Source organism: Alternaria incomplexa, assembly GCF_024043165.1.
Source record: "Alternaria incomplexa strain BMP 0042 chromosome Unknown scaffold_11, whole genome shotgun sequence".
Classification (NCBI taxonomy): domain Eukaryota; kingdom Fungi; phylum Ascomycota; class Dothideomycetes; order Pleosporales; family Pleosporaceae; genus Alternaria; species Alternaria incomplexa.
Window position 1 is genome coordinate 1,122,644 of NW_026249860.1, and position 27,246 is coordinate 1,149,889.

At 51.5% G+C, this 27,246-nt stretch overlaps 7 protein-coding genes across 7 annotated transcripts; 3 read left to right on the forward strand and 4 right to left on the reverse strand.

Moving 5' to 3' along the window:
- Positions 1 to 2,480: 2,480 nt before the first annotated feature.
- Positions 2,481 to 3,821, reverse strand: J4E90_007781 (uncharacterized protein; the record flags this gene model as incomplete). Its single annotated transcript, XM_051437312.1, has 1 exon — positions 2,481 to 3,821. The coding sequence occupies one exon, from the start codon at positions 3,819 to 3,821 to the stop codon at positions 2,481 to 2,483; it is 1,341 nt and encodes a 446-aa protein (XP_051289058.1).
- Positions 3,822 to 5,155: 1,334 nt separating this feature from the next.
- On the reverse strand, positions 5,156 to 6,229 carry J4E90_007782 (uncharacterized protein; the record flags this gene model as incomplete). The annotated part of the gene is made up of 1 exon (XM_051437313.1): positions 5,156 to 6,229. The coding sequence occupies one exon, from the start codon at positions 6,227 to 6,229 to the stop codon at positions 5,156 to 5,158; it is 1,074 nt and encodes a 357-aa protein (XP_051289059.1).
- A 634-nt stretch (positions 6,230 to 6,863) lies between these two features.
- Positions 6,864 to 8,188, forward strand: MDH1 (Malate dehydrogenase, cytoplasmic; the record flags this gene model as incomplete). The annotated part of the gene is made up of 6 exons (XM_051437314.1): positions 6,864 to 6,929; positions 7,039 to 7,156; positions 7,206 to 7,246; positions 7,299 to 7,407; positions 7,455 to 7,549; positions 7,598 to 8,188. The coding sequence occupies 6 exons, from the start codon at positions 6,864 to 6,866 to the stop codon at positions 8,186 to 8,188; spliced, it is 1,020 nt and encodes a 339-aa protein (XP_051289060.1).
- Positions 8,189 to 11,691: 3,503 nt separating this feature from the next.
- J4E90_007784 (uncharacterized protein) lies at positions 11,692 to 13,483 on the forward strand (the record flags this gene model as incomplete). Its single annotated transcript, XM_051437315.1, has 6 exons — positions 11,692 to 11,823; positions 11,874 to 12,058; positions 12,105 to 12,184; positions 12,234 to 12,638; positions 12,689 to 13,008; positions 13,058 to 13,483. 6 exons carry the CDS (start codon positions 11,692 to 11,694, stop codon positions 13,481 to 13,483), a joined length of 1,548 nt encoding a protein of 515 aa, XP_051289061.1.
- A 594-nt stretch (positions 13,484 to 14,077) lies between these two features.
- J4E90_007785 (uncharacterized protein) lies at positions 14,078 to 14,777 on the forward strand (the record flags this gene model as incomplete). The annotated part of the gene is made up of 2 exons (XM_051437316.1): positions 14,078 to 14,414; positions 14,515 to 14,777. 2 exons carry the CDS (start codon positions 14,078 to 14,080, stop codon positions 14,775 to 14,777), a joined length of 600 nt encoding a protein of 199 aa, XP_051289062.1.
- Positions 14,778 to 14,910: 133 nt separating this feature from the next.
- On the reverse strand, positions 14,911 to 16,367 carry J4E90_007786 (uncharacterized protein; the record flags this gene model as incomplete). Its single annotated transcript, XM_051437317.1, has 3 exons — positions 14,911 to 16,007; positions 16,062 to 16,133; positions 16,184 to 16,367. 3 exons carry the CDS (start codon positions 16,365 to 16,367, stop codon positions 14,911 to 14,913), a joined length of 1,353 nt encoding a protein of 450 aa, XP_051289063.1.
- A 7,454-nt stretch (positions 16,368 to 23,821) lies between these two features.
- On the reverse strand, positions 23,822 to 24,167 carry J4E90_007787 (uncharacterized protein; the record flags this gene model as incomplete). Its single annotated transcript, XM_051437318.1, has 2 exons — positions 23,822 to 24,046; positions 24,108 to 24,167. 2 exons carry the CDS (start codon positions 24,165 to 24,167, stop codon positions 23,822 to 23,824), a joined length of 285 nt encoding a protein of 94 aa, XP_051289064.1.
- Between the last annotated feature and the right edge of the window lie 3,079 nt (positions 24,168 to 27,246).

The window sequence follows — 27,246 nt, forward strand, 5'->3', positions numbered from 1 at the left end:
ACATTTCGTTTTCGAGAAGCAGACATGGCGATTCGTTGTGATGAATATCCGGATCTTCCACAGACATGAGTCATCTTTGTCGCATTTCGGTTTTCTTCTCGCAGAAACCACCATGGAATATGCCATCTCGTTTTTTGGAGGCCAACGAAGAGAATATGTGAAGGAAGAGAGTAGAAATGCACAGAAGCTGGAGTATTTATAACGACTACACCGCTGCAGCCAAAGTGGCGACCCCGCAATGCTGAGGGGTCTGGAGTTCAGACTAAGACATGATCAGAGCAGGACCACGGTCGAACATCGAACAGCGGAACAGTCCTTTTAGAATCCTCGACTCGCAACAGCAGTCATGTTTCATGAAATTCAGGTTTTGGTGTAACTCCACGGAGTGAGTGTATAAAGGAAGACCCTCACGAAGTCTCAGAGGTTTGTATACTTGCTCTTGGCCCGAAAGAACAGCGCACACATGAGTCGGGTCGGTGGTTCTTTCTTTCATGCTTCTGGAAAAGACGTCCATGTGATCAAAGAGCTGCTATTTGGAAAATGAAAACTGGATGCTAAGAGATTTGCAGGAACTCCCAATCATGCCATCTCTATCTTTGCAGTTTGAGTAATGGGGTAGAAATCAATGTGCTCTCGAGAAGCACACATCATTCCACTCAACATCTGTTTCGAACAGCGGGGGGACCGCAGACATTTCTCGTGATTTTGGAGTATTAGTTCACCTCTACAGGAACACTCCCATTTCATGGATAGGTTCAACTTTTGAACGCCGGAACCTGGAGATTGTGGAGTGGAAGAGCGACGAGGTAGTAAAAGCCGAGGTTTTATATCGACTCAATGCCGCAGTCATCACTCCTTGGACGGACATTTTTGTGAGTGGAAGAAGCGGAGATCTTCTCGCACATGTCCCAATAGTATGTAAGTTTTGATCACTGTCGTGACTGTGATCATGAAGCGTCTAGCTGGACTTTTAAAGACTTTCGGCCTCAGCACGCCATCGTCTTGAACGGTACTCCTTTTGGTAAAAGTAATAAATGGTAATGTCTTGTGTGGAAGTAAAGAGAAGTGGAAAGCCAGGAAACTATATACGCGGGCACTCCAGTAGCGCGGAAATCTGGTTGCAACTGCAAGAGCTCATGGTCGTTTCGTGCAAAGATCTGCAAAGGACAAAAGACCATAAACATACTCGACTTCATTTTTGAACGCATTACTCTCACCACTCGGTCGTTGAAAACCTCCCGGGAGAGGTATAGTGATATCATAACCCGCGAAATCAATCTCCGTACTTGTCTCACTGGATGGATCCAGTGACATTTTAAACGACGAGGAGTCCAACTCACACATAGCACGTACAGATCGTAATTTTGTAGAACATCGTGGTCCGAACTCGAGCTTTTGAACAACATTTGGATTGGAAATTCTTCTGGTGCTGGACACATCGGAAAAAAGAAAAGCGATTTTTTGGAAGCTCCACTAGCAGCAGAAGACAACATAGAAGTCTATTATGCTATCTTTTGTAAAGTCGTATCCAGCTTGAGGATGAAAGAACACAAGTCTGCAAGTAGCAAAGAATAGCTTTATACACCGACCCAGCGCGACAACATAGCTCGCGGGCCGTTTTCTTATGGATGACTGGAAAGCCGCCAAAGATCTCAGCCATGGCATCTTGATAATGTTATTCCAGAGGAAAAGCGGTGTATTTGGTTTCATGATGGTGTGAAACCATGTAGAAGGCTTGAATCGCTTTTTAGACTTTTGAGAAGTTCTATGTGTGCGGAAGGAGGAAAGCGAAGAGTCCAACGATCATGAGGCTTTTGTGGTCTGCTCTCAGAACATTCTTCTTTTCGAATCATATTTTGGCGGGAAGAGCAGAGTTGAAGTCCAGCCATGAACAGTCAATCTGAGTATTTTGGTAGACATCCGAGAACGCGAAAGAGCCGCGGACATAACCCTATCATAAAGTCATTTTGGAGTCACTCCTTCTCATGGGAGATAAGTGTTTTCTTTTTCGAGAAAAAGAGCTCGGGTGTGGATGAAGAGAAAGAGAAAGTGAGCACTCAGAGGATGTATTTATACGTCTCCCGGTCGCAGGCTAGCGGTCCATTGTGGTTAGTGCCAACGTTCACATGTTTTCAAAGTCCGGTCAGCTCGAGCATGTGTATGCGTCTGGCATCGACGTCATCGCTTTGCCTTGGGCGGTACCTTCTCGTTTGTTTGACTGAACAGCAGCCTACCGCCTCGATGTTCCGATGAGCGATTTACCAGCTGTCCAGCTGACAGCGGTCCGATACCACGACTACTGATCAGCACTCACACGACATCCAACGCAGATCCCAACTCTTGCATTACCGGCGACGATTAAACACACGCATAATGTGGAAGGCATACGTGAAGTTGTGTGCAGCTGGCAGCAAACTCGCCCAGCCAAAGAACGAATAGATATTGGGTATCAAAACTAAACAGAACAGGCTGTACCAAACTCATGAAGCCAGCTCCGTGACTGCACCCCAGATCGACGACCAAACCCCCCTCCTCTCATTTTGTTGTGACTGCTGGTTCTGCTCCGCACTCACTCTCCTCGCCTCCTCAAGTTCAGCCTCCCAAGTCAACACAGCATCCTTCTCATCCCTGATCGCCAAATCCGTCGGCTGCAGCGCAGCCGCCTCTTCAATCAACGTAACCGCCTTAACACTACTCTTCTCATCGCGCATCAACCTCAAACACCTCGCATGCCTGTACAGCATCTTAGCGCTCTGTGCATTACTCGGCGTCCACGTCGCACCCGCATGCTGCGCAAACCGCGCAGCAGCCGTCTCGCACTTGCGCAAATGGCCAATCGCAACACGGCCATTACGCTGCACAAGGGGCCCTTGAGATGCGTCATTCGCCATGTCGACTTGCAGGAATTGTGCGTGGAAGAGGTTGAGGGTGAAATAGAGATCAGCGGTTTTATTAACGAAATCCTCGCCGCCGGCTTTTTGCAGCCCCGCCCATGAGGAGGAGTGGCGCATGCGCTCCAGCGTGCGCATGGCGTAGCCCCAGGATTCGGAGGCTGCGTAGAAATTGGATTGTTGCCATTGGCGCTTCCCGACGTCGACGCCGGTGCCGATTTCTTCGATTGTGGACTCCGGGTCTGTCCAACGGGGTTGCGCAACCTGTGTGCGCACGCTGTGTGCGAGGGCGGGATCAACGAAACCGGAGATACGCAGGTTGGGTATGCCGCGCAGACATGTCGCAATGGGCTCTAGCAGGCGCTCTTGGATCTTCGGGGTGAAGAAACGGGTTTGCGCGTAGTTGAGACGGATAGTGGCGTTGATGGAGGCGTGTTCTGTGGTCGTGGAGTTGGCATCTGCCATAACGGTTTCGATGTCGAGCTGCTCGCATAGTTTCGGCAGATCTGACCGGAGCATCATGATCTCGAACTCGGAGAACTGGAATGGCGATGGCGTGAACGCGGGCTTGGATAGCGTGATGTGCATGACGTGGCCGTCGAATACGCTTACTTTGCGTGCATCGGTTGTTATGACGGGGATGCCTTCGCCGAGGAACAGGTTGCGGGAGTCCAGACCTCGGCATGTGATGCGGACGAATTGGTTGCGCTTAATCATGTAGTCTGACGCTTCGGCGTAGATCTGCTTGTTGGCGCGGAGGAGCGATGGTGAAGGGTTGCTTGGGCTGCGGCGGCTCAGCTTGCTGCTCATGCTGGGGTCTTGCTCGGGTTCATCTTCCCAGGAGCATAGCAGCAGGTCGTAGATGTTATTCCTGATTTCTCCGGGCAGGTCCAGGAAGCGGAATGGTTGAGTTGTTTGGGTGCAAGACATCTTGGTGTGTGTTGTTGAGTTTGGCGATTGGATTGCTTGGGAAGTGGTCGGTATGTCGCAGTGGAATGTCGCTCAGGAACTGGAGTCGCTGGGCAAAGAAGTCGCTCAGGAAGTGTCGCTATGGAATGAAGCTTGTCAATGATCAAGAGAAGAAAAATGTCGCTGTGGAAGTTTGTCGCTCAGGAAAGAGTATATGTCGCTAGGCCAGTCGGGTTTACATATATACTTTACGCATATGATGATGGGGAAAAACGTTGAGTAAAAGAGGCGGTAAAAGATTTGATTCGTGTTGTCAAGAAATCGCAATCCGCTGGGAAATTTTCGTAGTCTGAGCTCAAAACGTGCATGGACTAAGGATGTCGAAAATTGACTCGCGGCTTTCTTTGGGGAAACTCGGGGGGAGCACGAGCGTTCTTATGCTGGCGGTAGAATGTTCGCCGGGTGGGAAGTGGACCCGCGAAACCGCTGGTGCGAAGTGTGTGAGGTGACTCGGTTCTGGCGGATCCGTCAGACTCTGTAGTGCGGAGAAGCGTGAATGGAAGGGCCTGAAGCTGCACTGTGATGTCGGACGAGACTGTGCTAGGCGATATTAGGTGCTAGCCTACGATCTTTCCCGGAAGCCCTTTTACGCTCTCCCCGACGGAAAACGATCCGCTGGCGCCATGCAAATAGGGGTCTACGGCAATCGTTCGTGATGACTTCGGAGAAAAAGGACTTTCCTCGGGCTTATTGCGCGTTCCTGAATCCCCAGATTTGTGTACTTGAATTGAGGCGCGCCCCCAAAAGCCACATTAGAAGTTCCCCAGCCGTCTCCGCACTAAACAGCTCACACCCCCAAGAACACCGCTATTCCTGCGTGCGCTTCTGGTACATGACGGAGTGTGGTTTCAGCCACTAATGAGGCGGGATTGGCGAGAGATGGGGCAAGCATGCTGTGCGACCATCATAGCGCCTACAGCTGACCGGAACATGCTTTCCTCAAGCAGAAGGTCCCACTCACCACAGGTCATACTCCTATCAGTGGCGGTGGGTCAAGATTCAACTATTGAAGGAGTCGCATGATATACGGAAGAGTACAAAAGCTATCGCTTCCCCTCATCGAGCTGCTCGCTCGATGCCGATTTACCCTAGCGTACGTGGAGTAGAGAACAACATGTCCTCTACAGGAGTGGAGGTTGTTGATAAGTGAGTTGGATGAAGGAATCCGAACGACATTACCTGTTGCTTTCTCAGTCCCGCTGATGTCACTGGGAAATTAGTATGACACATGCTGTGCTCTATAGGTTCTAGCAATTGGTTTCAGTGAGCCAGGCTCCTGTCTGTATCGACGGCGTTCACTTCCGCGTCGTCTTTCCCTTGCCCTTCTTTTTCCTACTCCTGCTCGCTTCCTCCATCTCTTCGAGCCACAACGCCCCACTAGCCTCAATGTCCTCCCTATTCTGCAGCTCCTTTACGACCTTCTGGTACGCTTCGTTCGCAGCGTAATCCATGTCCTCACCAAACCCATCAGCACCGAATCCTCGACACTCAAACCAGATGCATGCCAGCGGGACTACGTTAGCCCCCTGCATCCAGCCCCTCATGAGATGCAACCACATGTCTACAGCCTCTTCATGGCTGCCGCCCTTGTACAAGAATGTCGCGATGTCACGCACGACACATTCTGGTATTGGGTACTCGTAGAAACCAGGGCCGACCTCCCAAGCCGCTTCGAAGGTGCTCAGCTTAGGGAAGTGCTGCGTGAGGGTATGCGCATCCCGCAATATCTCCAGGAAAGTCTCTCCGGGTTGCTGACGCTTGCGAAAATGACCGGTACCATCGCCGCCATCGAACAGACTGTTATGACTCGGCGCAATGCCGTACCTGCCATACGGTCGGGGTACCGTATCATGATACAAGTGCCTTATCTTCGTTGCCGTAGCAGCAGCACGATCAGGGAATAGACGAAGCAAGCCGCTGAGTGGCTTGTGAAGTCCTTCTCGCGGGCTGTACTTGGCAGATAGCGCAATAGTGTTGGACCGCCCGAACGCTTGCATCGCCTCATGGTAGACCTGCCTGGAAACGAGGAAAAGGTTGATAGCGTCTTCGCATGGTCCGATATCCTTCAGGTCTGGATTGCGGTGCGCATTGTAGTATATGCCTTCTGGGCGGTAGACGACGTAGTGGAAGATCCTGTCTCGAAGTTCGCGTGGGAAGTCGAACAGCTTGAATGCGCCGGTCCACTTGGGTAGCTGAACCCTGTCCAGAGACCATGGGGGAATGCCTCTGCCAGAACAACCGCGTCCTACGATGTAGGAGGGTGGCTCTGCAGGAGTAGGCGCTGCTGGTGTTGGGCGAGCGAGGAGTATTGAACCAAATGCTGCTTGGAGTTCGGGAACTGAAGATTGGACTTGGTCTGTGTTTGCCATTGCGTTCTCAAGGATGTCGCGTAGGTCCGTGCTTTCTGTCACCGAGGAAGCCACGATAGTCGCGTTATTGCTGTTGCCGACTGATGATGGTCAAAATCGAGGTCCTGAGCACGCAGTATATAGTGTACCTACTGCATGCACTGCCACAGTGAGTCAAGGCGTGGCTTTAATTCGGGACTACTCTACGACACATCACTTTTAGCTTCTTCGACTCACCGCTACGGAATGCCATTGGTCTGGTAGCGTGGTAAGACATACAGGGACAGTGTATAGTGCTACGGAGGACTTGCGATGAACTGCGATTGGAGTAAGCTGAAGCGATGCGATGCGTGTGGCTGTGAGTGGTGAAAGTCTCCGGGCACATGGACGCAGCTGTCGATCTGTCTGAACGAGTGAACGAGTGCGAATTGAAAATGCCCATCGTATTAGCGTATGTGAATGCAATTGTGGCAGACTTGGGATCAAGCATCGCGGGAGGGGAGAGGTCTGCGAGCGGCCGTCAGCCGTAGCTCCGACGCCCAGCCGAAGAAGCACTGACCGTCAAGATTCGCAAAACCTCCGCAGCATTCTTGCACCACCACCTCTCCACCCGTCCAACCCAGTCTCCATCTCCTCCACGCCTCTCACAGACATCATGTTCGCTGCCAGGCAAGCTTTCTTCCAGGCCCAGCGCCGCTGCTTCTCGGCCTCGGCCCGCCAGGTAGGCCTATTCCCGGAACCCGCGATGTTTTGTGGTGGGGCGGTTCAGTGCTTCAATGCAGCGCCTTTGGGACAATCCAAGCATAAGATGCTAACTGCATACACTGTAGAACTCCAAGGTCACCGTTCTCGGCGCCGCTGGTGGTATTGGTCAGCCATTGTCCCTGCTGCTCAAGCTCAACCCCAGGGTTAGCAAGCTCTCCCTCTACGACATCCGTCTAGCTCCCGGTAAGCTCACTCAATTGCATATACGACATTCAATTCTGACTTCATTCAGGTGTCGCTGCCGACATTGGCCACATCAACACCAAGAGCGAGGTACGCCAACCCTCCGAAGCCATGCGCGAACCGTCTACTGATACTCGACAAGGTTACCGGTCATGAGGCCACTCCCTCAGGTCTCGCAGACGCCCTCAAGGGTGCTGAGATCGTCGTCATCCCCGCTGGTGTTCCCCGCAAGCCCGGCATGACCCGTGATGGTGAGCACACAAGTCATTGATACTGCCGACACGTCTAACACCGGCAGACTTGTTCAACACCAACGCCTCCATTGTCCGCGACTTGGCTAAGGCCTGTGCCGACCACGCCCCCGAGGCCAACATCTTGATCATCTCCAACCCCGTACGTTGACTCAATTACAATAACACCACGCAGAATCTGACATTTCAGGTCAACTCCACCGTCCCCATCACCGCCGAGGTCTTCAAGTCCAAGGGCGTCTACAACCCCAAGCGCCTCTTCGGTGTCACCACCCTCGACGTTGTCCGTGCCTCGCGCTTCATCTCCCAGCTCAAGAACACCGACCCCGCCACCGAGAACATCACCGTCATCGGTGGCCACTCCGGCGCTACCATCGTTCCCCTCCTGTCCCAGTCCGGATACAACCTCGAGGGCGAGCAGCTCGCCGAGTACATCAAGCGCGTCCAGTTCGGTGGTGACGAGGTTGTCCAGGCCAAGGACGGAGCTGGCTCTGCCACTCTCTCCATGGCCATGGCCGGTGCCCGCTTCGCCGAGTCGCTCCTCAAGGCTGCCCAGGGCCAGAAGAACGTCATCGAGCCCACCTTTGTCGACTCTCCTCTGTTCAAGGACCAGGGCTGCGAGTACTTCTCCACCAACGTCGAGCTCGGCCCCAACGGTGTTGAGAAGATCCACCCCGTTGGCAAGATCACCGACCACGAGCAGAAGCTCCTCGACGCCTGCGTCGCTGACCTCGCTAAGAACATCAAGAAGGGTGTTGAGTGGGTCAAGCAGAACCCATAAATTCCGCAAAGGAATCATGGGTGTGTACAATAATAATGACGTGAGCTCTGGGCTGGGTTTAGTTCTGATGTCCTGAACTTTGATCTGTACCTTAGCATACCAAAATCAACTCTTACGCTTCTCTAGTTGGTTGTTCGTGACTGCCTTGGATATATACCAACGTAACTCCCAAGTCTCACCTATGATAATTTGTCAACTTCTACATCGCGGAAGCTAGGTTGGGAGGCAAGAGCGGCAGACACTTCATCATTGACGCGCTTCGTCAGGACTGTTGATTATATTGTATTTCGTCTCATCTCGAGCCAGACGTTACTCAATCAAGCAATATTGGAAACCGTTGATTGTGGTTGGATATCCTTCACCCTCTACCCCCCACGAGGCACCACTGCGTGCAGTGGGTTGAGGGTAAGAAATAATAACCGCTAGCTACATTCACGGATCAAATTGCTACTAGATGAGGCTTGGCTTCAGGTCTTGACTGGAGTCATTCTTTGCTAGGATCTACTTTGTGAGATAATGTACTTAATGCGGCGGCTGTCCATGCTCGCTTTCCTATAACATTCGTCTCTCAGTCCATAAATTCGCGGAGATATTCCAAATCTCGTCAATTTCTGTAAGGAGTCTGTTCTCGTGCCCATGTGGTGTTCGAAGGTACTACACATAACTGCTTAGATGCTAGAACGTAGCTCTTCTTGGAGTGAAGATGGGGTCTGCCTGCAAGCGATCGTGTTTGAGATGGAAAGCCGGTGTGGTTTCGTGATGTGACGCGCGAATCGAACGCGAACCCAGCTTGATGCTACAGCGATGCTGAGAAGTGTGGCTGGCGAGGATCTCGGTATCGCGTTGTGGGGTTGTGGAGCGTCCCGGTAGGGTGAAGAGGAAGGTGCCATCCGATACGCGTCTCAGTCGCGGTCCTCTTCACACGACATTATCGTGTGCTCAATCGCGCGATTGCTTCTTCTGCAAATGCCCAATCGTTCGTCTCAACATATTGCGATCTATGCTCACAGCAATACGCCCCAGTCAGAGATCCAAGTTGGAAGGGTACCTCCAATACGTCATCGATGTTCGCGTCCGAAAACTGTCTTCTGAGAATCCTTATCTTCCACGGACACAATCACGTCGCATTGCATCATCACCCCGTCTTGTTGGTCTGCATCGACTAGGCTCGACGTGCTCGCATCTTCGTCGGTGGAATTCCCCATCGTTCGCGCCTGCCAGTCGGTAAGCCTACACCTACACGGTTTCTTCTTTTCTTCCCTTGCCCCCTCCGCGGACACGGTAACCGTGCTATATCCGGTGTCAGGAGGCACCAGCTTCGGTCCTATGCTGCCGGTCTCCTGTCGACTCAAAGACCCGTGAGCGTCGGAGAGTTCTGTCTCCTGGATTTCGGGGTAGACGATGCCGCTGCCGCCGACGCCCAGGAGGCGCTTGATGCGCGGAACGCTTGCCGAGATCAAGGAGAGGCTGGATACAGATCTGAAGTGGTCAGTTTTCGAAAGACATTGATCAATGCGAACGTACTGGGTAAAGACGACAAACTCAGCTGCATCATCTGCGTCCATTAGGTCTACGCTGCTCGGTTCGTGTCAAGCTCACTCACGTGTGGGGTTTGGACTGGAAACCACCCTCAACGACGCCCATATCTGACCTCCAGCAACTATTGCAACACTATAAAGTCAAGACCAGGACGTGCAAAAACGTGGCTGGGGAACCCACCTTGCTCGGACACCAAAGAGCATTGCCACTGCAATGCTTTTTCTTTTGTCCAGAGACATCTTCCAGAAGGTCGGGACGATCCAAAAAGCCAAAAGAAGGTCTGTAGCAATATTGATCGCGGTGGCTGCGGTTGAAAGACCACCGTTTCCACATTGCAGTGCATGCATAGTCCACCGCGGAATCCCACATTGGAACGCCACCGCAAAGGTCGAGAATATAGCAAAGAGCGCAATGCTTCCGAACAGGGCCACCTTCGCTCTTCGGAATTGTGGGAATATGCGCTCGATGAGCAAAGCCGAGGACAGTTTCGCGAGCGCCATTGCAATGATACTAAGTATTCCAGCAACATAGATCGCCTGCAGCTCTAATTAGCGGTAGCTACCTGATGGCATTGGAGCTAGTAACCTTGAAGAACAGAGTCAGCTCCTTACCACTCAAGCCATCCAAGTCCTTCCCTAGGCCCCCGTCGATAGCAAACTGCCAGCTGACAGTCGCGCCTAGATATACAACCTGAGAAATGTTTAGTATCACTTGCATCCATGGAAGCGATCTACATACTGTGGCTGCAACAACTGCCACATCGTCGAGACCGAGTTCGATTTTGTGGTTATGACCCTGCGCAAATCGTCCGACCAACACGCCCACCGTTATGATAGTCCATGAATAAGTGGAAACAAGGACGAAACCGCTCCTTGTTGACACCCCATTGCGACGACCTTCCTCTGAACCTGCGGAACTCATTGTACAAATCGAAAAAAAGCAGCAACAAAGGAAAATTGAATGACATCCTCATTAGGGAAGCGTGCAGCTTATGGTTGACGTTGAAGCATCATTCCACACGGCTCGGCCTTACACTCATCGCACCGACTCTCAGCTGCGCATCCAGATACGTCTTGTCTTGGGTACGCATCTGGGGCCAAACAACCCAACCATGGCCCAAGCTTGGGTCTTCGAAGCATGTCAGGATCTCATTCGTGTGTTTTCGCGGCCCTTGAATCTGCCGCATGCTTACTGTCTGTGCACCTGCCCGGCCGCTAGTCCGTTCTCCGTAATGTTCATGTTCATCCGCTGCACCTCTTCAAGCTGCAGCTCGCTGAATCATCTGCTGCATTGGAGTCAGCTCGAACAACGCCTGTAAGTACAGCGCGTCGTCTTTTGGGACGATGCTGGTCCGTTCGTTGAACTACCAAGTCTCGGCTTCACATCTATCAGGAAGCGAAACGGTTCGTTCAATCCTGCGTCGATCGCTCGTCCAAAAGCTCCAAGCCGGGAGTTTCGAGCTCAAACCCCGCCTCATGTTACGCGTAACGACGATGAACTGCCGTTAGTGGCGCCGGCTACCATGCGGACGGTACCGGACAGCGCGAGCTTATTTGATGGAGCGACCATCGAAATATCACCCATGCGACGAACGACAGGACTGTAACTTCACGAGGCGATTGGTGCGTTGAGTCTAACCATTTGCATGCAGCGGAACGCCCCGGAAACATGACCCTTGGACGCTGCTGGCCGTAAGCGCGGACTTGCATACGGCAGTGTAGTTTGCAGCGCTTGATAGAGACACTGCATACGATATCAGGCGCCTTTCGTGTTTCATTTAGCCAGACGGGCCAGTAGAAGAGCTGCCAACTTCCAGAGTTTCTCACGCAGCGCGGTCCGCAGCTCCCTGATCGTATCGTACTTCTCCAGGGTACTGGTAGGGTCGCTGCATCTCAAGAACTCCCTTTACTTTGCCATCCCGCACGTCACCCGCCAGCCATTGCCTTGGGACCTCTTACGCCAGCATGGGACTCGATAATCACATGGCAGATGCTGAACTCGATGTTCTAGAGCAAGAATCCGGTCAGGGCGAGAAGACAGCGGTAAATACGCCGGCTGGGCCTTCGGGAGTGGGGCGATCACCATATCAGCTCGAGGTGAGCATCGCTTGAGCCACTTCAGCAGAGCAGCGTACTGACTGGAGTAGCGTTATATCAACCTCTCGGCTGTGATCAACTTCGCTGTGATCATTCTCGCTTCTTGGGAGTCGTTTGCAGTGACGTTCCAGTTCGCATTGACTAACGGCGGTCCCGCATCCATCTTCTATGGCTCTATCCTGGCTGGCATCGGCGCCTGTGCCGTTGGGTTCTCACTGGCTGAGTTGGCTTCAATGTATGTACCAAGCGTCCGTCATGGACACTTTTTGACGGCTCGACAGAGATCCAACCGTTGGTGCCCAGTATCGTTGGTCAGCCAATCTCGCTCCGGCTGCTCCTCGCTTCTGGGGTCTACTGCAAGGTGAGTAGAAGTAGGCACTCATGCTTCTTACAGCTCACGTTACAAACAGGGTGGATAACTGTCGGCGCCTGGTGCTTTGCTTGCAGTGGACCGCCTTCCATACTAGCTAACATCATCACGTCACTGGCGATCTTCAACAACGACAACTACGCTCCTGAACGATGGCACACCAGCCTCATCATGGTCGCGCTCATGATAGTTCCCTTTATCTCGAACCTCTGGTTTCGCAAGCTTCTCGATGCGTTCGAAATCACTGGTGGCATACTTCACGTCTGCCTCTTCATTGTAATAATCGCCGTCTTCGTCGCGTTTGGACCGCGCAGCGACCCTGACTTTGTCTTCAAGACACTGACATGGGAAGAGTCGGGTTGGAATAACAAGGGTGTTTCTTGGGGTCTCGGGCTTCTGAGTATGTCGTTCGCTGTTACTGGAGCAGACAGTGTTCTGCACATGTGTACGTCTACGAATTTGCACACAGTGCTCATATACTGACTGATTGTGAAGGTGACGAGGTGAAGAAAGTGCGCACGCGTGTGCCACGCAGTATCATAATTACCTCTGTCGCGAACTCAGCGATGCTGATCGTCTTTGCTACTATCGTTCTCTTCTACATGGGCCCTCTCGACGATATCATCGCCACCCCGCTTCCAATCCTATGGGTCATTTACAACATCACTGGTTCTTCAGTGGCAGCTAATGTTCTCACCGCACTCATAGCCCTCATCGTCTTCTTCGCCCTCTTCAACATATTTGCGTCCGTCTCGAGACTTATTTGGGTATTCGCACGCGACAACGGGCTGCCTTTCTCCGACTTCTTCTCTTACGTAGGTGGCCTTTACGACTTCTCATATCGCATTCGGCTGATGACCTTAGGTGCACCCCACACTCAAGCTCCCCGTAAATGCACTGCTTCTCGTTGGAACCATCGTAACATGTCTCTCTCTCATCTACATCGCCAGCGCGACTGCCTTCAATGCGCTCATCTCACTTCAAGCCCTCGCGCTGCACGTATCGTACTTCTTCCCGATCCTCTTCATCCTCCTGCGCAAACTTCGCGGCCCATCTCCACCTTATGGGCCGTTAAAGCTCGGTTCTGTCGGTATACCCATCAACATGTTTGCGCTATGCTATCTGGTCTTCGTGGTACTTTGGATGCCGTTCCCTCAGATCTTGCCAGTTACACGAGACAACATGAACTACGCAGGACCCATCTTTGGTGTGGTCGTGATCGGGGCTTTGGCCCATTGGTTTATCAGTGGACATAGAACATTCAAGATGCCGGTGATTAGGTATGAGTAGACCATGGTCGGGGCGGGCAGCACTAAATATGTCATTGGATTTGATGGTTTGACTCGATGTACTTCTCTTAGACACAGAGCTTGCTCCAAGTCGGTCCATTCATACGTAACAACCCTCCATGAATCTTGATATGCGACGTCGGTGCTGTTCGTGGAACTGTAACATGCATGTGGGTCAACGCCCCGCATGGGCAGCCATCCGGTGCAGGGAAAGATCTCCAATTCCCTCATCACGTTGCGACCAACTGCGCCGCGCACCTGCATGTTATTGCACTGCAATGGGATGAGAGGATTCAAGGCGGCCACACAACAATGAACGTCGTCTTGGCGGTGAGCTTGTGTGGCTTAGAAAACACCCGGGCATTGCTGATTGGTCGGGGATGACCAACGAATACCTGTGCGGAAGTTATTTACTTACGTTACACTGGGCCTGACGGGACGACGTCACAAGCTGACAGCTTCGTCGTATAAGGAGATGGAATGTCAGGGCGAGCGAGATGTAATAGCTGTACTCAGACCTTACTACTAGCTCAATCAGTCCGCAACCTTTCCACCACACCAATCTCACCCTACAATGGCTCTAACCCTTCCCCCAATGCCGCTGCCAGGCCTCATCATGGTGCCCAACTGGACAGCTCAAAAACACGAAGCCTTCCTCATGAAGACCGAAGGCGTCCCCACGAAGAAAGCCCAAAGCCTTGTCAGCTACTGTACGTCTGATGAAAAAGCCGGAGAACCGTTCCTGAAGATATTGGAGGAGGAAAAGAACATCGTCAAGTTCATGACGATGGATGGGCAGGAGGCTATGCGGATCAACGTCCATAGACACACACTCGCAAGGCCCAGTGCAGAGTACAAGGCAGTAAGGAGCGCGGATGCGAAGCCGTTGTGGGATCTTGAGTTGAAGGCTGGTTGGAGGGTGCCTAGCTACAGTAAGTTTCCTCTTCGCTCATTCCTCTGCGTGCTTCCCATCGCGGTCATTTCCTCTCTACCTGTCTGCCTCTTCTTCGAACTGACACACTTCCGTTTTAGACATCACCGTCCATGACAAATACATCGAGAACCAGAAGATCGAGTTCGAACGCAAAGTTGCCGGTGAGGAGAAGGGTCTCGTTGTCAACGGCAATCCGGTCATGACCATCTCTCGACACGCGAAGTGGGCGCATATGCATGCCACCTTCGTTGTGCATGTCGCGCCTGGAATGGATCTCCTGTTCGCACTTGGTGTCGCGTGGATCCGGTCGGATAAACAGAGGCAGGAAGATGCCGTCAATACTACGCTTTTGATAGTGTAGAGGGACGAAATGACGGTTCTTACTTAGCGTACGAGTTACAATGGCGATGGAAGATGGGGGTTGAGAAAAGGTGTAACTCTGTTGCAAACGCAGGATGACGGTTTTTGGATACAAAAAGTATCTACCGTGTTGATCATACAGGCTCGTGTTGACTCCGCTTCTGCTTCTTGAACAACCACTTCGACCCTCTTGTACGTTCATGCTCGTGAGAGTACGATCGCTCGGGGAGACATCCAATTTTGGGTAACGCCGTGACTTCGTTTGCAATGTTTACACGTACGTCTCCAAATTCAATCTCATTTTGTGGTACCTCGCGTAGTTCCATAGCGTTTTTCTGAGCTTCATTCTCCTTTGCTGACCAAGCCCGGATCCGAGTGTCGGTGTCGCTATGATTGCTCAACGCTGAGCTGAGAAGGCGAGAACCGCCGCGCGGGTGTGATGAGAAGCGTGAAGTGAGGGGTGATGTCGCAACCCAAGGCCAGCGACCACTGACCATACTCTTCCTGGTGGCCAGTGGAGAATCGCTTTCTTCAGCACCCAGTGAGACCCAATCCCAACCCGCAGGCTTGCGCCATTCTTTCTTCCTGGGTTGTTCTACTGGAGCGGCATGCGCGTGCACGTTCTTTGGGTCCGAGTTCTTTTGTTTCGAGGACTGAGTGATCTCGGTAAAGAACTCAATGACGTTCTTGGGCAGCATCCTGACCACCAGTATCCGAATGGATGGCAGCGATACGCAGGCGAAACCTGCCGCAAGTTCCAACTCCGTCCAGACGGTGACCTTCACGTAGTCCCAGGTAGGATCCACAGAGATCTTGAACGTAAGTAGGACGAACAGGCGGATGATAGTCGCAATGCATCCGAAAGTACCGATGGCGAACATGAAGCACACGGCGACCTTCTTATAGCGCCTCATCTGTAAGTTGCGGATGAAGAACAAAGGCAGAATCAGCAGCAGGATATCCTGCACGATAGCGCTGATAGAGTTTGCCATTGGTACTGCTTGAATGTCCAGGCACTGCCCCTTGATGTCTCGGTTCCAGAAGGACTCAACTGGAGTGCATATGAAGATTGTCAGGAAGACGATGACGGTCGAGTTGATGATGATACCGGCTCCGAAGATGTAAGCGGTGATCCGGAAGCTTTTCGTTTGGAAGATCTCGAGGTAGAAAGCGATGAGAGAAAGTTTGATTAGGCCAAGCACGGCGATATATGTCGACCAAGAAATGTAGACTGCTTTGTGTTAGCATGCCGATAGCGATATCGCAAGGTATGGATGCTTCATACAGTAGCGGAGAATTGGCGACAGTGCTCCGTCTTCGAGATTCCACAAGTGCTCGCCGAAGCCACGTTCCGTCACTGTATTGCATTAGTCACAGTAGATGGCAGCTCGCAGACCTTTTGCTTACTAGCCAATGTGCATCCTGCGGGTACTGCGCATAATACCAGAGCAAAGACGACGATGTAGTCGTCCATTGCTAGCCTCTTATTTACCAACTTGCCGACGATTCGTAGAACAACAAATACCACAGCCATGGAGTAGATGACACCAGTCCACATGAACATGTCGAGGCGTTGCGACTCATCGGACATGTCGCAAAGAACGGCTTGTACTCTGGCAGTGTCCAGACTTTCTTGCATAGTACAATTCGCAAGCATACATGCTGGCACGTCTGCCGCAATCCGATCGTTGCTACAGACACATTCAGTATCATCCAGGGTGCAGCCAGCTTTTGGGATAATAGCAATCATGCAGACAAGCTGTGTATCGTTAGCAATGATATCGGACAGTGTAGTTGAGCACGTACTCCGCAAGCGGGGATGTCCGCAATGCCTAATGCCCTTGCATCCAGTTCCGGACCCGACGCGCTGGCATGGCCAAACGTGAAGACCAGACAAAAGACCGATAATAACGCAAAAAGATGCATATTGTGAATAGTAATCGATGGGCTGGTGAGACAGGCGACCCTGGAGTCTGGTCGGCGGCCCCGATGACTTATCACCAAAGATAGATGGCAAAAAAACTTTGGAGTTGCGACATAGTCCAACGCTCTCGAACTATGTTGGGGAATTCCCATCTTCGGCGGCTCTCAAAGCGTGTTTGAGCTTAGTATAGTACTCCCGCTGTCGAAGCCAATCAAGCGGTGTGGCCGTTAGACCATAGCGCCGTGATGGCGCTGTGAAATCGCCGTAGCAGCGGCTTGACTCGATATTACCCACGGCACGTGGGCTTTTAAACCAGGCTTTTCGTTCGGTAGCAGTTGGGTCTATCGCGCAACGCCCACGGAAATCTAATTCTTTACTACTGTGCAGGGAGAGAGCTTGCCCGGCCGATCTGACGGCGCTTTTCGGCCATCCGCATCTTTGCCCTATGGTAATTGTATGGGAACGTAGGACGGCCATACGACTGACTGGTTATGAACGCAATGGAAGCTTACCTTCCGTGAAGCTGAGGCGCATCTCGCCGTTCATGGCCTTCATATGTTGGTCGACTCGAGGACTGCTTCCAACATCGTAACTCGGCAGAATGCGCCTGGCTCAACGTAATTGCGGGAAGAGGTAGCGTAGTGTGTGATTAAGGAGTCTAGTCGGACGGTACAGCAGCCTCACTCGCATGTGCCCAAGGAAGGCGCAGTTTGCTGAGAGGACCCAAACAAGGGGCAGTTGGCAAAATCAGGGTCCTAAGTGATTACCTCATCACCCATGCCGATCCGGGGCTTTTGTCCCGCCCCACTCGAGATGAAAAAGGGCAGCTTTGCCATCCAGTCGCATCAAAACACAGGAAACAAAGTTGGCTGACGTCCGTTGGCCATCGTTCTTCGACGCATGATTAACATGGGGATCTTCAACTGTCAGATTACCGACAAGTCAGAACGCTCGGAGCAGTTGATCTCGCCCAGTCCGTGCTTTACCCGCTCGAACTCTGCCCACCTAGGTAGGCATCGAAAACACCTGCGACACTTGATTCCGCCATGTTCACCACCTTCCATCAAGCTCCAAACGATACGCACGCCAGCTCTAAAGCATCACATTCTGTCCATAAACTAAGCTTACTTGTATCCGATAGCCTTCTGGAGGAATTTGCACCGTCGTCATCCTGTTTGCCGCATCGCCACCTGGACAGCTTCCGTCCGTACGCAGAGGAATGTGTCATTCAATACCAGCAAACGGGTAGTCCCGAAAGCACGAACGACATCGCTTAAGCGCGCCACGCCCATGTGTCTCGATCCGAGGGTCAACGCCCCAAGCACCTAGGCAGCATGTGAAACATAGATCTAAATGCTATGCCTGAGGTGCCCAACGGTCTCGCGCATGGGAACGATCGAATCGATCCATCCATGTGGAGGACTCACTTCGTCTTCCCATTTGGACCAGATGTAATAGCTAAGATGGTCCTGCAGATCGTCTGCTTCCAGAGCGACAAAGCCCAACGCCTCTCAAATTTGAAGAGCCGATCGCCCGTACTTATTGTCGATCTCAGCACCCTGTCGATCTCTCACAGCTCTTGCCATGTCGCGTCTCCATTATTGATATTACTTGGTCAACGTCCAAGAACTTTACACTTCCACTGGTGCGGAGCGGTGATATCACAACAACTTCTCGTAGGCTTCGGGAGAGAGAAAAGGTCTTGTATGAAACTTTCAGAGAGAGGTTGCATCGTCGTCCACCCTATAGCATCCCCGTGATCTCACCATGTGGGCCAGACCGATACCAACTTGGGAAGACATACTCTCCACGCCCTCACCACACTGCTTCACTATATACGCCAAGCCTAGGAACCCCGCGATTACCCAAAACCAATCTACTTCCAGGTTCTGTACCACTCCACATCAGTGATCAAAGGGCTGCCAGATTGAGTGTGCTGCCAGTCACACGTGTACGGGGTTACGCTCTCCAGCTCCAAATATGCATGACTAATAAAGCCTACGATGTTGAAGGAGACATTGTAGTGGGAGAGTTGGCGTCGAACGATTCTGTCAAAGGACGTTACCGATGCACGTCGCACGTCCTGAATCGGTAGCAGGGTAGGATGAGCTTCAGGGTTGAGTAGAACGTCGACTGAAGGCAGTGCGTCGATGCCCACAGCGTTCTGCTGTTCAGCTAGAATCAAGCCCGATCTCGAGACCCAGGCATCAATGCAATCCATATCGTTTCCTGAAAGACGTCCGGAATTACGGACTCTTGTTCGAATACCTGACTTTGTATCTTCATTCAGTGCGTTCGCAGAATGCATCAAATGCATTTCCAAAAGCTAAGGTTATCAGCCAAGGTCATTCTCAAGAAAAAGCTGATTCGTCTAGCACACCTTGGTCTCGCAAACGTAGCAGAGCACCCGCAGGAGTTCCTGTAGTGCAACCAAGCCTCCAAGTGTCGTCGCGCAAACGAGTTTTACGCCTCCATTCTGGACCCATTCACGCATGGCTTTGTTGACGAGCGGAAGAGCTTCTTGGTGAACCTCATGACATGTCCTGAGGATAGTGGTTGATACGGAGTGCGAGATCAGCGTGACTCGTCCTTCGCGAGAGTAATTGTTGATCGTCGTATGTTTAGTCGAGCGCGGCAGGCGTTCATACACCATCAAACGAACATCCTTTGGAAGATCAAGGAAACGGAAAGGTTCCGGGTTTGACGCGCATGAGGTCAACGCCATGTTGACGATGGGCTGGAGTTGCGGCTGCCGGCGAGTACTACGAAAGGCAGTGGGTGAGGTCGTGACCGCAATCAGGAAACTGCTCGAGCCATCCATGGATGTTTGCGCTCACTAGCGCCATTGTGGTGCCTAAAGCACGGGCGACAGGCACGTGGGCGTACGCTTTCGGTGTTACAAGCGCTTAGCCTACGACTGTACACGACCAGCTTTTGCCTTCCATCGCACCATCGGCATGCATCGACCAAATCAAGCCCAAACCGCTACTGCTATCAACACTATGAGCATGACTACGCCAGTGCCCTTTCAGTTCCTCAGTCTCCCTAAAGAACTCCGACTCATGGTCTACGAGCGCCTACCACGGCAGATCAAGCACCACCACGTCATCGACCCCTCCAGCTCGAAAGGATGTCTTGTTCTCATCACGAGGTGTCTTCCGGTCGCAATACTTGCAGCCTGTAAACAGGTCAACGCGGAAGCGAGCGCAATCGTGCACAAGATCCAAAGAGACTTCATTTTGAGTGAAGGAGTCAGATTCATCGTGAACCGCCAACTCGTCCGTCACAAGAAATTCGCAATGTTACTCCACGATTTGGTGTATATCTGGTACACTCAGCAAAGGCTGGAATCACTGGGGGCTCTTGTGCGCCATACTCTCCAGTCCCACCTTGGATACCGCTCGACTGAATCGGGCATTCACACGATGGTCACAAAGTTCAACGCTCAGACGCGGCAGCAAATAGCCTACACCAAGGATACCTTAGGGCCCTACGCACGAGTACCACTCCGATTCGTGTCTGTGGATGACTTGGGAAGTACAAGAAGTTTGAGGAAGAAGACGAGGAGTTGTGCTAGGATCTGTAGTAGGCTTAGTCGGGTCTGCACTCCCCACAACATCCTGGCGATCGTTTGCGACGGCTTTTTACCAGCGAACTCGTATACCACTTCAGGCTTTGACCGAGACGCCATTCTCACGCTGATAGATCTCAAGTATTGGGATAAAGACAGCGTCGACGTCAGGGAGCTTCCAGTCGTGCATAGCAAGTGGCCCGATAGTTGGATGGAATGATCCGCTTCTCGATATATTTAGATGAAGTGATGTGTTGGAGTAGAAGCAAACCTATAAGGGGATCATTCTCTATTCCATTGTTGCTCTGCTATCGTTACCTATCAGTGTCGGCTCGGCGTGTGTATCAGAACCCGAGAGAATTATCTAATTCTCTTTTCGGTCATGCCTCGCTTTCAGGTGGTGAATCGGGATGCCAACGAAAAGATTGTAGCCCATTTCCAGGCGCTCGCTGATAAGCACAAATGCACAGTAAGCCAGCTTGGCCTGGTCTGGCTGCTCAAGCAGGGCGACGATGCTATCCCCATACCAGGTAACGAAGCGCATCGAGTATCTCGAGCAGATATGGGCGAGCATGGAAATCAAGCTGAGCGACAAGGACGAAAGGGACATTTGAGCCTTTGCGAACGATGCAGAGGTGAAGTGAACGGCGCAGCAGGCTCAGTTCTTCGGCTATTTGTTTTGCAATACGGTCGGACGGCAGATGACCGGATATAACGTTCATGTGGCGCTTTGATATTCCAGATAGCTACATCGTGTAACTTCTAAACTACGCCTACGTATATCTATCATCAATGATGGCCCTGACTCTAGCACTGGCACAATGACAGAAGAAAACATGTTCCAGGTAGCGACGCGTATCGGCAAAATGAACACTTCAATAAATTGTTGTCTGTCGCGTATGGGTAGTATAACATCGATTGGAAAGTACATAAAGACGACCTCGGCGCATAGATGATCATTTAGGACAAGTTTTATCCTCAGTGACCGTATCACACCATCATAGCACCGTGCATGTCCTCGCGAACAGCACTCATCCGCCTGCTACGCGCTTTGTCAGGTGTCTGCATACCGTCGGAGTACTGCTCTCCACTCCATCGATGACGATTGAAAAGCGGTGGAAGCAGGAAGTTTTGTAGTGAGCGAACGCGAACATGCGTACCGTCCGCGTGGTATAATGACGGTGCGCGAGACGAGGAAACTCGAATTGGCATTGCAGCTCCGAACGGTGAGGTTGGAATGAAGGAGTAGCGGAAGGAGGGGTGTCGGAAGCTATTTGGCTCTGCTTCGTATAGTTTGTCGTCATTGCGAGCCGGTGTGGTATGATGCGTTGTAAAAGTCGCGCTTGTAGAAGGATGTTCAAGATTGTCTTTGTTCTCCCGGTTCCTGTTGATTGATTAGCGATGGTCTCCGTTAGTATTTGGAGATACTGACTTGCACATCTCGCAAGGGCGTGACGTGGTCTTCATTCTGAACGGGTACATTTCCAATGTAGCCATGACACCAATGCAGGTCAGTGCCATCATGATACCGGGATGGAGTCCGTAGAACCAGAATTCGAGCCAGGAATGCTTATCGAAGGTCTTCATTGTGATAATATGTGAGAGCGTAGTTTGAGGCTCTAGATGTGTACTGCCAAAAATGGGGCAATTGAAGTTGCCGCTATGATTGTAAAGCACTGAGCTGACATCGCGGCGAGCTTGTGGGTCACTTTAACTCCCGCGAGACTACAACCAACAGTTCGGCGACCTGTCCATCCCGCAAGGCTCTTGCCGGCCCACGCGACGGAGATTCATCACAATACGGGGCCTTTATGCGAGGCTGAGGCAGTGTTTCGTTGCTACTTTGGGACTGAGCTGGTCTCCCGGCGTCGCTGTATGCCGTGATAGGCTGGATATTACGGTGACTTGGTTCTTGATTCGTGGGTGATTAGGAATTGAATTGATCATCCTGATCCAACTGTTCCGGTTGGCAAGGTTGGTAACGGGGTTCGAAGGCTTTGAAACACCACCAGAATCAGTCGTGGGGTGCTACACTTCGGACACTCCGATAACAGGCCGTACGAGTTCGCCCGAGCAATGGGTATCAGTTGCATTCCGCGATGTAATGAGTTGTAGAAGTCTGAGCTGTGATCTCAAGCTTGGCGAGAGAAAGGTTCGTGATGTCTCAGACGAAGGCTGTTGTCGAAAACCTCTTCCCATTTCCTGACACTCGTACAAAGCCCGCAAAGAGACTCTGGAACACAACGGACTCACCGAACAAAGCCACCAGAGCGCTACGATCTCGTTTGAGATTGAGTTGGGATGAAAGCAAAGCACGATGATCTGATCCGAACCTGTACTTGGTTCATTCTTGTCCGCGAATGATGGCATCCCGAAGATATGTGATAATGTAGAGCACGCAGCCCTGATCTCAGACGCAATGGTCATTCTCATGCGGTGGACGATGTGCCATCCAATGGCATTCCAAGTTGCGTCGGGCGTAGGGCGTCCTGGGCGTGTTGAGTTGGGCTCAACAGGCATCCATGGATTTAGGTGTATCGCGGGCGGACCGCGCCTTCGCTTGCATTCAGCAGCCGATATCGATGATTAGAAAACATAGCACATGTGAACTGATGTCGTTAAGATTGTAGGCAGCCTCGAAAGTCATGAACAAAAGTCATGAGCGATGGCCCAAACGACGATGAAAGTATGCACCGCGCATTGGCCAGCCAATCAAACTCTGCTGCCCAAGACATGCCGTCTTCCGCGGTTTTGACATGTAACTTCGCTGCGTACGTACTTCGTAATCCAGGACGCGCTGCTAAAGAGTCGAGGCTGCTCCGTGTCGACGTGAAAGATTGTGATGTGACATCCAGAACCACAGGCGATCGATGTGGGTCAACGTGGGGCAGTTCCGTTCCGGGTTAGTACCAACACCTGCGGCGGTTGTACCCGTCCCTCCTGCATTCTTCATCTCCTTTCACACTGCACCATCGGCGCTGTCGATAATAATGCAACAACCATTTATCCCGTCACATTCGCAATTTCGCGCTTCGACTGTAATCGATGATCGCAATACCTGACTAATTGGAACTTGCTACTGCATCGCTCGATCACTTGGCGATGGCCCTTTCGTGGTTACTTGTACGCGTTATGCGCCTCGGTAAAACACCAGTCTTGTCGCGCATTGGAGACACATGTGTTTGTACGATTGAAAGTATTATAATTATGTACCCCATCTCGTATAACAGTCTATCCGCGCTGACCCGGAACTCCAGCCTTCGCAAATAGATAGACCGAGTCGCAAAGTACCGCTGTAGCGCTTACTGCGAACATGCTACACCCATCTTATCTTCAAGCCACCAAGCACACTCAAGCTGCGCAAGCCGTATCAAGCTGAAAACACCCAAAGAAATCCAATCTGCACAAGCCTCCATCTATATTTTCGTGCAGTACGCGCTATGGATCTTGTAGTCGAACGTGCCCAGATCTCCAAACACCGACGCCTGGTCCTTGCTGCCGCATTCCATCTTCTGGCCGTTGGCAGGACAGTCGTGGCCACTAGTGGAAGTTAGTTTCCAACGGTCTTTCCAAGTAAAAGGAGAGTGATCGATATGACGTACGTGTAGAACTTGCAGTGGTAGCCCTTCTCGACGGTGACGCTGCGGATCTTGCCATCGAAGTTGCCAAAGATGTTGTCTATGTCGGTGCAGAAGTCGTTGGCGGGAATGGCGGTTGACCGGCCGTTGAAGTTTTTGTCGGTGAAGATGGTGGCCCCGCGACCGTCCGCTGCGGCCTGTGAAATGTTAGTATGATGGAAGGAAGGTAAGTTTGGTGTGGTAGTCTTCGTTACGTACGGTCGGTACAGCAGCGACAAGCGTGCTCAAGAGAGCTAAGACGGGGATGAAGAGCTGCATTCTGTGGGTTCTATTTGGTTGATGGTTCCTGGAAATCGAGAGATCGTCGAGACTAAGTAGAGGGTGGAAGTTGCGGGTTTATTTCGGCGGAGGCGTAGGTTCTTTAATATAGGGAGGGCGCGGGCAGAGAAGGAGCGAGGCGTGGTCATGACGGCTTATGACGCTAGCCTGTAGTTAGATGAACAGCAGTCTTTGTCCCTTATGAGTGAAGCGACTGTGGCCCAAGCTTCCAAAACGAGCGAAGGCTGCATTTGTCTATGCTTGTATCGTGAAAGCTAACGGTATTCTGGTGGTAGGCGCTGGGGCTAGTTGTTTATATTGCGGCGCAGGTGTTCCCGCAGTTCGGTAGGATAGCCGCATCAAGAAGTTTGTAAGATCCCTCGTCCAACACGCACTAGACGAGGCGCGGATATGCCCAACACAGGCACAATAAAGCCACGGCTTGTTGGGATATTGGCGAATCAAGTACGCCAACAACTGACTGCGTATATGTAATTGGAAGCATTTTCTTTGAAACAACACAAATGCTTTCCCTTGCGGACGTCGTCATAAGCCATTTCCGAAAGGAACATTTGAGCAGATGGGCGTATCTTGACGTTATGCGGGCGCGCATTAAGTATAAGTAGGATCATTGAGAGCGACTGACCATGATGAGACCATCCACTATATGAACGATACCGCGCTACCCGATTTCATCGACGTAATTCTCACGTTCATACATCTTCAATCCACTTATGATTAGGTAATTCTCATGCAATATAGAGGACCTCTTCATCGCCTCTACAGCTTAAATGTGGCGCCACAAAACCAGATGTCTCTTCCTTTCGTAGTCCAGTCTTTTTGTCGATAATCCAGCACAGATCGCCGGTGACGCCAATCCTCCTGTAATGATCCCCCACAGCCTGTAGAATTATGAATACAGGATGGTTACTAGATACACCCTGATACTCATCATCCTGCCAGTTGAAGTTCAGTTTAGAGCTACGCTCGACCAGTACTGCTTTGACAGTACTGTCCGCTGTAGATTCTGTGAGCTCCGTGTCAGATCGAAGCTCGATAACGATCTCGAGGTCACCATCATCCACACTAGCGTGTTCGAAGATGACGAAAGGTGTCTTTGGCAATTTGGAATGATTGCCTCCGTGCTTTTTAACTTTGCTCGGTTCTCCATTTGCTGAAAGAAAAGCCGTGTAAAACAGCCCTGTAAGTCGTAAGGTAGGACCAGAGTCCTCGGGCAAAGGTTCATACCGACTTTCAGGCTGGCTCAATGGAGTCAGCCAACGTCCGTCAGCTGTAAAAATCTCTGCAACGAAGTCTGGTTCTTCACAATACCCCCAGATCGACATATATTTAGGACCAGTTGTTGCTACCCACGACCAAGTCGGGAAACTTGTTCGTCTTTTGCCAGGATGCTTGCTGCGCCAATCCAAACAGAGATAAGGACGCACGGTAGAGTCATAGTTCGGCAGAATCACCATACCCCAAAAGTGATGATCCACGAGCTTCTCCAACATTCCGATGCAGGCGTTAAGGATATCGCCGTCGAAAGACAGCTTTCTGGCCGAGTAGTTGCGTATCAGGTCACAAACTCGTTGTCGCAGTCCTAAGGTATCAACCCTTGAGAAACCTGAAAAGTTGCTTCTCACGTAGGAATCATGGTGCTCCATGCCAGGTCGCTTCACTGACTCTTGCCAGAATCCGTGTTCACATTCGCACAGGACTTCCTCATCTGTGAAGACGAGTCGACGTGCTGCCAAATAGCCCTCCTGATGGGTCCACGCTCTTGTCGCCCACGTACTTTTCTCCAGTTCATGATGCGCGTCGATGATTTGAATCAAGTCAAAATCCTTATCCAGTTGAAGAATTCTTTGGGCTTGCCGAGGTGTAGTAGAAACACCTGGTAGTCCATAATGAGACGAACTACCAGCTGCAGCGATGATGACCAGCTCTGCTTCGGCATAGATACGACCCATGAGCTTTATTTGAGCTTGCTTATGGCTCTCGTCTGATTGATGTATACACTGAGCTTGAGTGTTAGCCGTTTCCAGATCTCTGCTTGAGGGAGCCACATACAAGTTGATCGACCCACAGATATACATATCCCAATTCCAGGGTGACTGTGATCGCGTCACGTATCGTCAACGGAAGAGCAGCTTGATCTTCCCCTGGCGCTTGTGTACCACCCCATACGTATGACAAGGCTACGTATTGAAAGTTAATATCCTCAGGGGCAGCCACGACTCTATCAGCGTTGCAGTCGAAGACTCTAAGGCCAGGAATCGACAACGCAAAAGTAGAGTCACACTTTGTGGCACGATGGCCTTTGCAATGTGTGAGCCAACGCCGAAGTATGTCATAGTCGATGAGTTCAGGGGTGACCCTACGGAGCGCATAGGATTGGGTAGACGCACAAGCACCTTGTAATATATACTCCCGAAGGCCATAGGAGGTGCTGTAACTACTAATCTCTCCATGGGCAAGCGGTAATTTGATACATGTGGCATGGTTCCTCCAATCGAGCATATAATGAAGATCCAGAGAGTCCTTGTAATAGGGAAACCATGATTCGTAGCGGGCACAACCCACTGCAAGGCTTCGAACGGGGTTTTCGCCAAACTCTTGATCGATGGCCAGTAATCGACACAATGAACAAGTTGACGCACGGAGCTCCTGACTGGACTCAGGAACGGCGAACAATTTCAATGATCTGTAATACTCGCAGTAGTACGATGCGTCACTTGGTAGAAGAAGCGACCAATCTATACTAGCGCAACGTTGGCACAGATCACCCTCCGGATGGGCTTTCTTGTATTCAGCGTACGGGCGTCGAATCCTTTCCAGCATGGCATTCTCTCTCGCCTTCCATTTGTTCGCTCTGGCAATGAGTTTAGCCGCTTCGTCAAGCAGGCTGGGTGCCGGGAGGAGTGTTATGTCGTCCTGTAATCCATCCATTCTGCTGTCGATCGTCGCGACCTCGCGCGCTTGTCGATAATTGTCCTCGAAAAATGAGCTTGAAGTGAAGAAAACAGTAAAGCAATGCGGCAGGTAAGCTGGTGAGAGAGTGTCGGAGACAACGCAT